At 31.9% G+C, this 13,487-nt stretch overlaps 1 protein-coding gene across 1 annotated transcript; it reads left to right on the top strand.

The window, feature by feature from the left end:
- The first annotated feature begins 1,455 nt into the window (after window positions 1-1,455).
- On the top strand, window positions 1,456-2,801 carry LOC129238368 (putative gustatory receptor 39b). Its single transcript, XM_054873394.1, has 3 exons — window positions 1,456-2,430; window positions 2,494-2,661; window positions 2,736-2,801. Exons 1-3 carry the CDS (start codon window positions 1,456-1,458, stop codon window positions 2,799-2,801), a joined length of 1,209 nt encoding a protein of 402 aa, XP_054729369.1.
- Window positions 2,802-13,487: the final 10,686 nt, after the last annotated feature.

Raw genomic sequence — 13,487 nt, 5'->3', positions numbered from 1 at the left:
ACAACTAAACATCAGTAATGGCAAAGTCGGCAAAACTGATCTTCCGGAAGCATATCGCGTTGAGACGTGTCCAAAACACGGTTTTTCGCAAGCCGCCCGCGAGCCGCCGTTTGCGTGTTCGTGCGCGTCGCGGGAGCGCCCGAGTTCGCATCTCCCCGCAAGTCAGAGCGCGCATCCTGCCACAAAAAAATTAATTGTAGTCAATCCTTTTCGAATAGCACGCATTTCCTTCCATACATAAATGCACAGATGTTTATTACGTAAATATCCTTAAACATTTTTCATCCCAGAGGCGCAGAATTTAGTTAAATATTAAATTGTGTATTAAAGAAAATTATTTACAACAACAAAACATCAAGTTTCGGAACAAAAATAACGTATTTGGAAAATATCATCCTTTATCAATCTGCAGTTGAAAAATCGTTGTAATCGGATACTTACTTTACGAGAAATGTGATAATTATTCAATCTTTGCAAAAAACTTCGATAGTTAATAAAAAAAAAACTATTTAGAATTTTTCACCAAAATTTTCTGAGTGTGATTCTGGATGATAGAACTCAGTGTTGGCTGAATTTCATCGGGAAATATTAACTTTGGTAATTTTGTGGCCAACTTGAGAAAGCCTTATCCATTTCCGACGCAGAGCAGGTTTTCCTCCTCTTTTCCGAAGAATCTTTCTCTCAACACTCCAAGGGATACCTCATCGAATATTGTCATCGTCCAAACTTCTGCACCATACGATAGGGCGGGCATGATGAGAGGCTTATAAAGTGTTAGTTTTGTTCATTGATAGAGGTCTTCGTTATTAAATTGCCTACTTAGTCCAAAGTAGCACTTGTTGTTGGAATTCAATACGCGTGGGTGCCGATACGCGAGTGCGCCAACTATTTGTGTGATGGCAGGAGGTACTTCGTTTTGTTCTCGTTCCCCACCAGTATTTCTTTATTCAATTTGAAAAAGACAGAACTAACAACGCGATTGGGGTCAATAATGTCGGCATACGCCTATAATTGGCTCGGACGATCTTTTCCAGCATCAAGTCACGTGACACCAAGTCACCTCGTCTGAAATCTCATTTGGTGCCATACGGCTCGGAGGAGGGTGGACTTATCTGGGGTGGATATCAGTCGCTTGTTGCACTCTCTTAATGGCAAGCGGCATTTCATCTGTTAACTCCTGAGTTGTGGCGCGCAAAAATTTATTTACCTAACTTTATTTCCGTCATTACCGATTCAGTGGTAGTCAAATGGTCATAGGACAGTTCACGCAACTTACATGGGGTGGCAATTACTGGAAGAATTGTTGCCATTAAATTTGTCTAAGTGCATTACAGCTCTAATTACCGCAAAACAAATGTGATTAATTGCATAAAATGTCTAAGACAAATAGTTTAAGAGCCTCCAATAACTCGCTGTATTCTGTTTTAAGCTCGCAGATACGTCTGCCTGCTCAAAATGGAAAGACACCTGCGTAATTGGCTGCGCTGCTGTACAATTCTCGGCATCTACTTGAGTCCTGTGGAAGAAAACACTTCGATATTGGCAAAGTCAAAGATCGTACAAGCGTCCAACACCAGACGTCAGGCTTGGTCTAGTCAGCCCATATGCCATACCTATCTGCTGCAGCGTCTATATCTTGCAGCACTCGCCTTAACTGTCTGTACACTCTACGTGCATGGGCTGTACATGCGTGATATAGAAAATGGACTGGCACTTACTTGGCTGGTGGCTACTTTAGTCTATACCTCGCAAGTGTTTACGCATCTTTTCATATTTATGGAAGCGCTGTGGAAGAGGGAACAACACGAACGATTTCTGCTGCTCTTGCAGGAAATCGAAGTTTGGTTGAAGTTGCGGCTAAAGTGTGATGTGCGCAAGCGACAACTGCTGATGAGCTTGAGCCGCCTCTTGTTGGGTACGGGGCTGCTTTCATTTGTTGGACTGTCCGTTTTTATGACGGTCTCGGTTTTGCTGAACGACATTGGTTACGCATTCCATGCGGCCTGGTCCGTTGTTACTTTCCGTGTGCGAATACTTCAATTGCTGATCTATACGCGCATCATGCGACACTATTTGGAGTGCTTGTGTGTCAAACTGCGGCAGGTAGTCGCATGCCGTACCTCACCGCAAAGCCAACTATTGGATATCAACTACGGGAAGTTGGAATCTATGGAACTGCTACTGGCCATCAAAGAGAACTATGCTCTGATCTTTAAGGCCATACAGTTGTTGAACGATTTTGCTGGTTGGTCGCTTTTCGGCATTATTTTTGGTCATATGTTGGATTTCACTTGCCACGTCTATTGGACACTACTCGGTTTGGATGGTTACGATTCGCCCTACAATTATATGGTGGGCTTGCCAGCCGTTTTGCCGTTTAGCGTGATTGTCTGCTATCTGTGTTATGTGTGTGACAAATGCAAACAATTGGTTCGTATGGGATTAAAATTTTGTGTATTTGGTTTCCAATTCAAATCGTGCACATACTTTTAGGGTAATACGATTGCGCATTTGGTTAGCAGACTCATTACAGTCACTTCGACGCAACGAACGCAGCGTTATTGTGCTGTGGTGCATCAGCTATCAACACAATTACAACTACAACGCATCGAGGTAACCGCCAAGCAATTCTTTGTGTTGGACTTGCGTCTGATTATGTCGGTAAGCCTGTGGGTATGCAACAGTGGCTTTCACAAGTAATGAAAAAATTTTTTTTTTTTTTCAATTTTTAACAGATCTGTACAGCGATTGCAACAAATCTTGTCATACTCATACAATTTTTAAAAACAGAGAATGTATAAAAGTTTGCTAAGGCCAGCGTTGTTTTACGCCCAGAGATATAGGAGCATCAGTAAACCTGTTCGAAGTCTCACATAATTTTTATTATAAAATACAATAAATAAATATTGGGTATGGTAATAAGTTTCCGCCCGCTTAAAAGAGGTGTGGCTGCTGATACTATGTTTGTGTTTGCTCTAGTAATATACTGGTGATTAGAAGGCGTATATGTGAGGTCTTTCATGGTAGAAATACACTTGCCATTGTCTGCCGAGGGGCGACCGCTTTAGAAAAAACGTTTTCTTAATTTTTGGTCTTTCTTCGAGACTCGAACCTACGTTCTCTCTGAATTCCGAGTGGTAGTCACGCACCAACCCATTATAGCTTAGCTAAAAGAAGAACGGTAAAAATATAGGACGCCCCAATACTTCCTCAGTGAATGAGAAAATTTGAAATGTGGCAGAGGCTCTGATAGCTGATTTCACTAAATTTAATGGCGTCCACCTTTTGCCGATGATGGTGCTTGACTATTTGCAAGCCCACATTCTGTAGTTCCTGGGTAAATGATAAGAAAAGTCGAGAGGCAGTGACAAACCTCCGCGTGAATGTCTGCCATTGAAAGCACTTCTCATAAAAACTATTTGCCGTTCAGGGGCGGCATTCAACTGTAGACCACTCCAGTGGTCTCGTACATCATTGGGTACATCATTGGGTACATCCTGCAGTACTTCGTCAACGCCAGTTGTTATCGGAAGCATCACTCGAGCAGATACTTCCTGGCAGCTGAGTCGTCTACTATAGCCCCTCCAGATGTGCCCTTTGCGTTATACATGGTACATTTTTCTGTCCCCTCTGATTATTCTAAGCGTTTTGGCCGAGTTACTCAAAATACCACATCCGTTTCTTCTCGCTGTTTGACTTAGAAAACGAAAATGTGTGAATTTTAAATGCCTGAAAAATTTCAGTCCCATCGTGGAGCTTATACAAACCTCTCCAATGAACTCTCGAGTGGCGCCTCATTGACTAGTTTGTTTCCAGATTGTTTTAGTAATCTAAAAGTCGAGCTCATCCTCCTACTTGTGGTGTATGCCTTGATGCTATAGAGAGACCTACAGTTTTAAGCCGACTTCGAACGGCAAATGTTTTTTATGAGGAGATTTTAATGACAGAAATACACTTGGAAGTTTTCCGTTGACTGCCGAGGAGCGACCGCTATTAGCAAAAACTTTCATATCAATTTAGTGTTTCATGCACGGAGATTCGATACTTCTGAATGCTAGTCACGCACTAACCCATTTGGCTACTGCGGCCGTATTTCAGTCTTCTACCACAGCGAAATTATAACTCTTAGCATTGACGTCAATACGCGTGAGCCAGTGAACCCCAATAGCCAGAAACTCGACACCAAAACGTCCGAAGATTTCACCAAAAAATTTAGGAGCTCAAGGAATATTTCCAGGGTCTAGGTGAGTTCGAATTATGATATTAATGGAGGCCCCATAACGTTAGTCTATGGAATATTTCCAATACGGAGCGATGAAAACTTCACTTTAGTACATACATGGCGCAGAAGTGGAATAAGTGGAACGATGAAGAAACTGAGCCCTTTGTCAGTGACATTCCTGAATGAAGCGCGATTAGAAGTAACTAAAGAAGTCAAAGAGCTTTAAGCCGCAGAAAGAGATGGATCGCCTATTCGCACCTTTTTAAATCTGGCGGCCAGTAGTTTGAAACGTTTTCTTAATTTTTTCCATCCCCAGTCGGACATAGGGCTTGGTAGTATGAATAATCAACTTCATAAAAGGCACGAATCCACTACTGAAGTTTAACCAGCCTTAGTTCAGTTAATCTGACCTCGCTGTAGAGCCACTTTGGCGTCGAGGTAAGTGAAATATGTATTTAGCCACTGGGTGTAGTATATTGGGGCTGGAAATAAAAAGTCCCCCATTGTCCTATTTCAAATTGCCGCGTAGTTATTTGTCGCGCTTTAATGTATGCAATGATACTTACCGGGAAATTTTTATTTTACGCGAAAATGTGACACGAATTCGATATACGTAATAAGGCGATAAGTGTGCGTCGGCTGATTCAACTGATTGAACGTAGAATCTCTTTTGCCAACAAGTGCTACTGTGGACTAAGTAGGCGAATTATTAGTAAAATCTTCTCTCAACAAACAAAACTAACACTCCATAAGGCTCTCATCATGCCCGTCCTAACGTATGGCGCAGAAGTGTGGGCGAAGACCACATTCGATGAAGCGACGCTTGGAGTGTTTGAGAGTGAGATTCTGCGTAAGATTTTTGGACCTTTGCACGTTGGCAACGGCGAATATCGCAGGCGATGGAACGATGAATTGTATGAGCTTTACGACGACATAGACATAGCGCAGCGAATAAAGATCCAGCGGCTACGTTGGCTGGGTCATTTCGTCTGAATGTATACAAACGCTCCGGCTCTGAAAGTATGCGATGCGGTACCAGCTGGTGGTAGCAGAGGAAGAGGAAGGCCTCCTCTGCGTTGGAAAGGTCAGGTGGAGAAGGACTTGGCTTCACTTGGCGTACCCAATTGACGCCGGTTAGCACGGGAAACAAACGACTGGCGTGCTTTGATAAACTCGTGTAAGCTGTTATCGCGCCAATTAAGAAAAAGAATACTCTCTTTCTTTCTCTCTGCCTCAAAATCAGTACAAGTATTAACTCAGAGATATAGTTTCGTTTGTGTTTCACATATTTGGTTTTTTATTTATTTCATTTGAGATAAGCTTGATGACATTTGTTTTTTGTTTTGGTTTCACAATTTTTAGAGTTTCAGTTTTTAAGTATTTTGTGTTTCTGATTTTGTTTTTTTCATTCATTTTCGTTAATGATGGAATATAATTAATTTCATAGACATCGCATATTTTTTAATGCCTGCTTTTGTGGTTTTTTATTTTTTTGTGTTGGGGTTTTTGCTTTTACACAATTTTTGACCATCAATCGGATTTTTTTTGCTTTGCTTTTGCATGAATACTTTGTTTCTGTGCTTATTTGTAAGTCTAAAATATCTCTTTAAATATTTGGAAATGACAATTTTGCTGCCTGACATTCGTAGTTTTTTAGTTTATATATTTTATGGTTTATATTTTAATTAAAAGAAGGGGGCTCAGCAGTTTTTAAATTTTTGATTTGCCAATGCTTTTGGCGTAAGTGCTGCAAGAGAAGGATTTTATATATTTTTTTTTTTAATAGGTCAATTAAGTTAAGTTTAAAGGTTTTTTGTTATAAGATTTTTCTTAAATTTTTTTATAATTTCTTTATAATTTTTTGTATGCTTTCATTTTGACTTTCACAAGCTTTGATATACTTAAAAATATTATACTGAAAGCTTTTTAGTTTTTTTTTTCGAAAAGAAAACATTTTTTTTTAACAAACACATGCAGTTTTAAGGCAATTGAAAATTCACTCGACAGAAATATGACGCTTAAAGCTCGCTATACATTTACATATACACATAATTATTGGCAATATTATTCGAAAAATAGAAAGCAATCGCAAAATATTTCTATATATGCATGTATGTATGTGTGAAGACTTTACTTCAACCTACTATAAGAAATGGAACGAAAGCTGCTAAAACGATTTTTCCACAAAGAGCTGAGAGCTGTGAATGAAAATGTTTTGTTAGTAAAAAAAAAATTAAAAACAAATAAAAAGCAAAATAAGAATTTAAATAAAAATCAAAAAAAAAAAAACAAAAATTAAAATAATTAAAAGCAGACCCAAAATAAAATAGAAGAATTAAAAAAATATGTAAAATAAAAACTAAAAACATGTTACAGAAAAATTGAATAACCAAAATAAATAAAATGAAAACAAATAAAAAAAATTAAAAGATAAGTACATGTAAAAAAATTTGGAACCAAATGAAATATAAAAAAGGCGTAAAAGAAAATAATAATAAAAAATGAGAATAAAAAAATTACAAATATTAAAAAATAAATAAGTGAAACTAGAAAGCAAGTAACAAATAAAATAAAAATTAGTAAAAAAAAAGTAAAAAAAGATAAAAATTAATTAAAAATAAAAATAAGAAGAAAAATAAGAATAGAAACAAATAAAAAATTTACAAAAATTAAGAGCAAGTGAAAACAAAAAAAAAAACAAAAAAGTATATTAAATTTTCATAATATTAGTTTGTAAGCTTAAGGCCGGTGTAGGAGTAAGACAACAAATTCAATTATTGCTTTTAATTTATTGACATTTTTTATTTATTTATTGAAAATAGCAATTAGCTATAATTATTGCTATTTTCAATAAATATTTCGAACTCGAATTCGAGGTCATCTTAATGTATTTTTTTTATTGTTAAACCAAAATAATGTTTTGTTAAATAAAAGTAAAAAGCTGTAGGAAAATATACAAGGGAAATAAAAAAATTAAAAATCGAAAAAATGAGACTGAAAAAAATAAATTTTTAATAAATAAAAAAATTAAAAAACTTAAAAAACACACTGAAAGTTCATAAAAAAATTCAGTGAAGCAAAACTAATATTGAAAGCTAATAAAAAAATTCAGAGAAGTAAAAAAACAGAAAAACACTTCAAAACAAATAATAATTTTAATGTTAATATAAAAAAAATATAAAAAGTAATCACAAACAATTAAAAAACAAGAATAAGAAACTAAAGAAAATACATTGAAAGATAAGAGAAAAAACAAAGCGAATATACAAAAAAAAAAATAGAAATCAAAAATAAAAAATAAATAAAACGCGCAAAGAAATTTAATTTAAAATAATTAATAAACTTAAATAACAAATGAAACCAAGAAACTAAAAAATTGAAAGCTAATATAAAAAAAAACAAGTAGACAATAATTAAATAAACAAAAATTTGTAGTTAATTCAAAAATAAAATTAAGAAACTAAAGAAAAAACCATTAAAAATAAATAAAATTAAAGATGCTAATATGCAAAAAAAAATATAAATAAATAAAACGCGTAAAGAAATTTAATAAAAAAATTTTAAATCAAATAAAAAATGAAACCAAGAAACTATAAAATTGGAAGCTAATATAAAAAACAAACTGCTAAAAGATAATTAATAAAAAAAATTGTAGTTAATTCAAAAATAAAATTAAGAAATTAAGTAAGATAAGAAAAATAAAAAAAGGCTAATATACAAAAAAAACATTAATAAATAAAATGCGCAAAGAAATTTAATTAAAAGAAAAACATCAAATAACATCAACAACAAATAACAAAATAAAACCAAGAAACTAAAAAATTTAAAGCTAATATAAAAAGAAACAAGTAAAAAATATTTAAATAAAAAAAAAAAACATTTAAAAACAAATAGAAAATACTATTAAGAAACTAAAAATACATTGAAAGCTGATATAAAAAAACAAGTAAAAAATAATTAAATAAAAAAATGTTTAGTTAATTAAAAAATAGTATTAAGAAAATAAAAAAAACATTAAAAGCTGATATAAAAAAACAAGTAAAAAATAATTAAATAAAAAAATGTTTAGTTAATTAAAAAATAGTATTAAGAAAATAAAAAAACATTAAAAGCTGATATAAAAAAACAAATAAAAAAAATTAAATATGTAAAAATGTTTAGTTAATTAAGAAATATTATTAACAAAATAAAAAAACATTGAAAGCTAATAAAAAAAAAACAAGTAAATTTTATATATAAAAAAAAATGTTATAATTTTTTAAAACAAGCAAAAGTTAAAAATGAATAAAAAATGTAATGCAAAAACAATTGAAAGCTAATATAAAAAGAAATTACAGCAAGTGAAAAAAATTTAAATAAAAAAATTAAAAACAAATAGAAATACCATCTTAAGAATCTAAAACAAAAAAGCTTTAAATATAACATAAAAATATTTTAAAAATGAATGCGTATTAAAAATAATTACAAGCCAAATCAAAACAAAAAAAAAAACTATGCTAAAGAAATAAATAAATTAAATTGGATGTAAAGTAAAAAAAACTAAAAACAAATAAAAAAAATCATTTCAATTCATTAATTTACTTTCATTATGTTTAATCAATAAAAACAATTATCTATTAAAGTACCAAAAAAAAAAAAACGAAAAAAATATTTGCTCAATAAATGAAATTAAAAATATTGAAATAGCAACTACCCAGCCTCTCAGATGGAAAATACATTCAAGGAAAATATTATTCAAGCACTTTTGAATTACATTCATTCATATATTGCTATTCTTTTCAACAGATAATGATGTTACGATTTTGTCTATTAATTTTTTTTAAGTATATTTAATTTATTTTCATTTGTCTTTTAGTTTTTTGAGTTAGTGTTAATTTTTGCACCTTTCAACGGTCTTTCATATATTATTTTTTGTATGTTTTTAAGTTTCAATTTTATAAGTGCCTCTTTATTTTTATAAATTTCTATTACGTTTGTAAATATTTTTATTTTTATTTAAATTTATTTATTTTTACCACTTTGAAATGTAGCAGTGCGATGCCAGTGTGTGTCGTAAGCAAAATTGCCAAAATAAATCCAACGTGCGCCTGAAAGATGGAATATGAAATTGGTTTGCAATACGAAAGTTTCTTAGTCTTTGATATACCACTGCTGCGACGGCAGCTTTGAAGTTGCATTGCGCATTTTAAACCCAAAAATAAAAAAAAAAATAAATAAAATAAAATACAAAAAAAAAAAAAGAACTGAAAAAAAATATAATAATTTATCTCGAAAATTTTTAAAACGAATATTCAGCAAATTCACAAAACTCAGATTCTTACGGCAGATCTTAGAGAGCGAAAACTCTTGTGGCGAACGGAAACATTTTCAAATTTTCATTATTTATTTTTATAGATAATAAAGCCTTGCAACTTGTACACAAGGCCTGTAAGAGCTTTGGTTTTGGAGGAATCGAAAGAGGAGCTGAGTTGGCAATTTCTTGTTTAAATATTTTTGCTGAGTTTTATTACAATAAAATATTAGTAATTGCAATTTGTTCGCGATAAAAGAAGTCAACTAAAAAAACACAAAAAAAAAATTATTAATAAAAAAAATAACAAAATCAACAACAAGAAAAACAAAAATTAATAGAAACTCGTTTACAACAACACAACTAGGCATTGCTTGCCCTTTCAATTTAAAGGATTTTGTATTTTGAGAATTAGTATTTGCTTTCGCTTCTTAGAGTAAAAAAATTATTATTGTAATTAGTAAAATGAAAAAAAGAAAAAATAAAACAAAAAAATCAGCTACAAAAAAAAAATATTAGAAACTCGTTTACAACAACACAACTAGGCATTGCTTGCACTTTTGTTTCAAAGAATTTTGTATTTCCATAATTAGTTCCATAATTAATTTGCTTCCGCTTCTTAGAGTTTATAGTTTTTTTATTGTTTTTTTTATTTTCTTTTTATAACCACTTATCTGTCCTTAAGTATCTGCTTTTATAAGAAGTAACAATAATAAATGTACTATTTCCATTTCATTTATTTTAAACCTCGCAGGTGTCGCTAAAAATTGCTATTAAATTTGAAAAATTTTTTTTTTTATCGCTTACGGTTTTTGTTTTGTTTTTTCATACTTAATTTTTCATTTATATTCGCTTTTGTTGCTAACATTTATAGATGCATATATGTAAGTAATTGTAAATAGCTTAAATAGCAATTTTTTTATTATTTTTGTTTCTTTCTTTGCAAATTTTGCTTTCTCACAATTATTTCGCGCCCAACGCCTGCAATTCTCATGCACTTTAAGCCTTAATGGCTTAATTCGAGGTTAGTGCTTAGATGCAAAGTAAGTAATGGATTTTGAACAAATGCTTATCAATTAGAAATCAAGTATGGGTGTAAAAGAAAAACAAATGTTTTTCTTTGAAATTTTTTTATATACATACATACAAATTTTATATATAAAAAAAAATTTTTTTGTTTGTTTGAAAAATTTTATATATAAAGAAAACACATTTTTTTGTCTTTGAATATTTTTTATATACAAAGGAAACATTTTTTTTGTTTGAAAAATTGTATATATAAAGAAAATTTTTCTTTTGTTTGAAAAATTGTATGTATATAAAAAAAGATTCATATGAATTTTGCATTTTCGCTAAAATAAAATAAAAAAAATTAAATTTAAGAGCTAAACAAATTTTCATTTTTTTTTTAACTTTCGCATATCTACCTACTAAACTCGCTAATCCGCCGTTTATTATTCATTATAACTGCCTCTTCGCCTCCCACTTAAATTTGAAACTCTAAACACCAGCGCGCTCTCTCCCGCTCTCTCTTTCGAATCTCTTCCGCTTAATTAAATTTTTTTCAAGCTTATTGTAAAAATTTTGCAAAAAAATCTCATCTAGTATGCGTGCGTGTGTGTGTGTCTATGTGTGAAAATTATTATTATCACATATTTGCTTATTTCTCGCTTAATCGACGTTGGTTTTCAACTTAATTTGTTGCCTGTACGTTAATTAGCCCAAAAGTATGCTGCGAAAATTTGTTGGTATGTGTGCATGCTTAAAAAAAGAAAAACAACAACAAAAAAGATATCCTGGACGGTCTCACGGCCAGCATTTTCGGCTATTTTGGCTCAGCACTACACATTTATTCATATTCGTACATATGTATGTATGTGTGTGTGCATGTATGCGTCTATTTGTATACTTTTACTGCTAGCGTAAAAAAAGGTATGACATTTTATATTTTTATGTTTGTTTGTATGTTTTGCTTTGCCTAAATGCTGCTGTTTTAATGATTGAATAACCGTAAAACGAGTTGATTTTTTTGTGATGAAAATCATAATGAAAGCCCAAAAGCTGGAAAGCTCTTTTGCCAAGTTTCTGATGTTGAATGCCTAAAAGTTTGCTGCATATTGTTTGTTTGTTTGTTTTATTAAAATTGTCTTTTATTTACTTTTTACTACGGTTATCTTGCCTGTTTTTACCGTTATGCGCCAACTATGTGCTCTTGGTTGATTTGCTTGATTAGCTTGAATTTTTTTTATTTTTATTTGCTGTTTATAATTGGTTTTCTATGTATTTACTGTCTTAGCACTAAGTAGTAGTGTTTGTTTTTATTTATTTGTTTTTTTTACTGTTAATTTGCAATTTGTTATTCTAGTTCTATGTATTATGAAAAATTAAAAAAGTTTTCATATTCATATATTTAAAAAAATAAAATATTTTCGTCCCTCAAATCGAATCCTTTGCATTAGCCTTGAATTCATTCAAACTTCTTTGTTAAACCTTTATTCACTCTATCTATCTTCGCTTGCCTCCAACTGGTACCTTCGTTACGTTATCAAATCCATTTCATCGGTCATTTCCCTGCTTATAAATTTATTATAAATATTATTAGGTTTTTATTTAAAATTTTTTCTTTGCATACCTACGGCTTAGTGTTTACTCAATCGCTTCCTATATCCTAATTGTATGTGTATACACTTAGCTGCCCTACAACTCAACAACAACAACAAGTCTTGCATTAACGCTGCGCCACCATTTCGGTTTACAACTTGACATACCTATGAAAATAATCAGAAAAAAAGAACTAAAGTTTTGTAACTTGCACAACAAACACTTAAGAAAACTACATTTAAAGCTTTAGCGTTAGAAAATATATTTGCGAAATTAAATTCCTGAAATTTCTCCACTCAAACTTTTTTAAAAGTAGAAGCTTCCTCTATTTAAGCTTTGCTCTAACATTTGAAATTGCTGCTCAGGCAACTCTCAAGCTTTGAGAATTTATAACAAAGTATATCTGGCGCTTTTTGTGTCCGCTTTTCTAAAATTGGCCTGGATTTTGGTTACTTTTTTCGGTTATTTTTATCATGCCACAGGGCCTCTCCTAGTAAGTGACGTGTGTATAGAGCTTTTTTAAAACTTTTTTCTCGATAAACCTTTGCACTTACTTAGCATACCACAAAAACTTCTGAAAATATCAATTTAGCGCCAACAACAAATACTACATCAATTCCTAGCTATCAGCTTCCATGGTGATGCGGCTTAGCCCGTTCTATTTGCAGCTTTCATTAAGCTTTCACTATTTTTCGTTATTTAAGTTATCTACACTACTTCTATCAAGCTTTCGTTCTTTTTCCCTATCCAATTTTTCTGCTCCACAATTTAATAAATTAGCTTTAAAGTCTGCTTAACGCCCACTAAGTCGCCGAAATATTCACTTCACTGAAATCATCATAAAAGCATATTCCGTCTGTGACGCAATGAAATTCAGGCGTTTCGCAAGTGCACCCCTTTGCCTACAACCACTCACTGCTCTGTAGTTTTTATTCAAATGCCTCTTTCATTAGCTTTTACTTATTTTTTAAATTCACTTGATTAAATGAATCTTTCATTATGAAGCAAATGCTTTCATTTGCGTCACAGCTCAGTACTGCTTTGTACCAAGTGAAAATTGTGCTCATCATAATTTATAGAGCTTGAGCTCTCTTTGTATTTTGGGTCTAGCTTCAAATGGGCTTTTGTGAAATTAGTGAGCTTTTACCTTTTAATATTCCTACTTTCTTTTAATCGCTTACGTTTTTTCTTCATTGCAGCTTCCACTAGTGATTGCTATACTTCAATCGCAGTTAAATGAAATTGGCCTTGCCCAGCCTTCACTATTTAGTTTGAGTTAAACTATTTTATTCTAACAACTTTTTGGTTGACATTTATTTTAAAAAGATCTACTGAAATACCTCTATTGGGATTTCTATTCGTAAAAGCTTTTTT

This window comes from Anastrepha obliqua, chromosome 2 (assembly GCF_027943255.1).
Source record: "Anastrepha obliqua isolate idAnaObli1 chromosome 2, idAnaObli1_1.0, whole genome shotgun sequence".
NCBI lineage: Eukaryota > Metazoa > Arthropoda > Insecta > Diptera > Tephritidae > Anastrepha > Anastrepha obliqua.
Note: the sequence above shows the minus strand (reverse complement) of the source record. Positions and strands in the feature narration are given on the sequence as shown.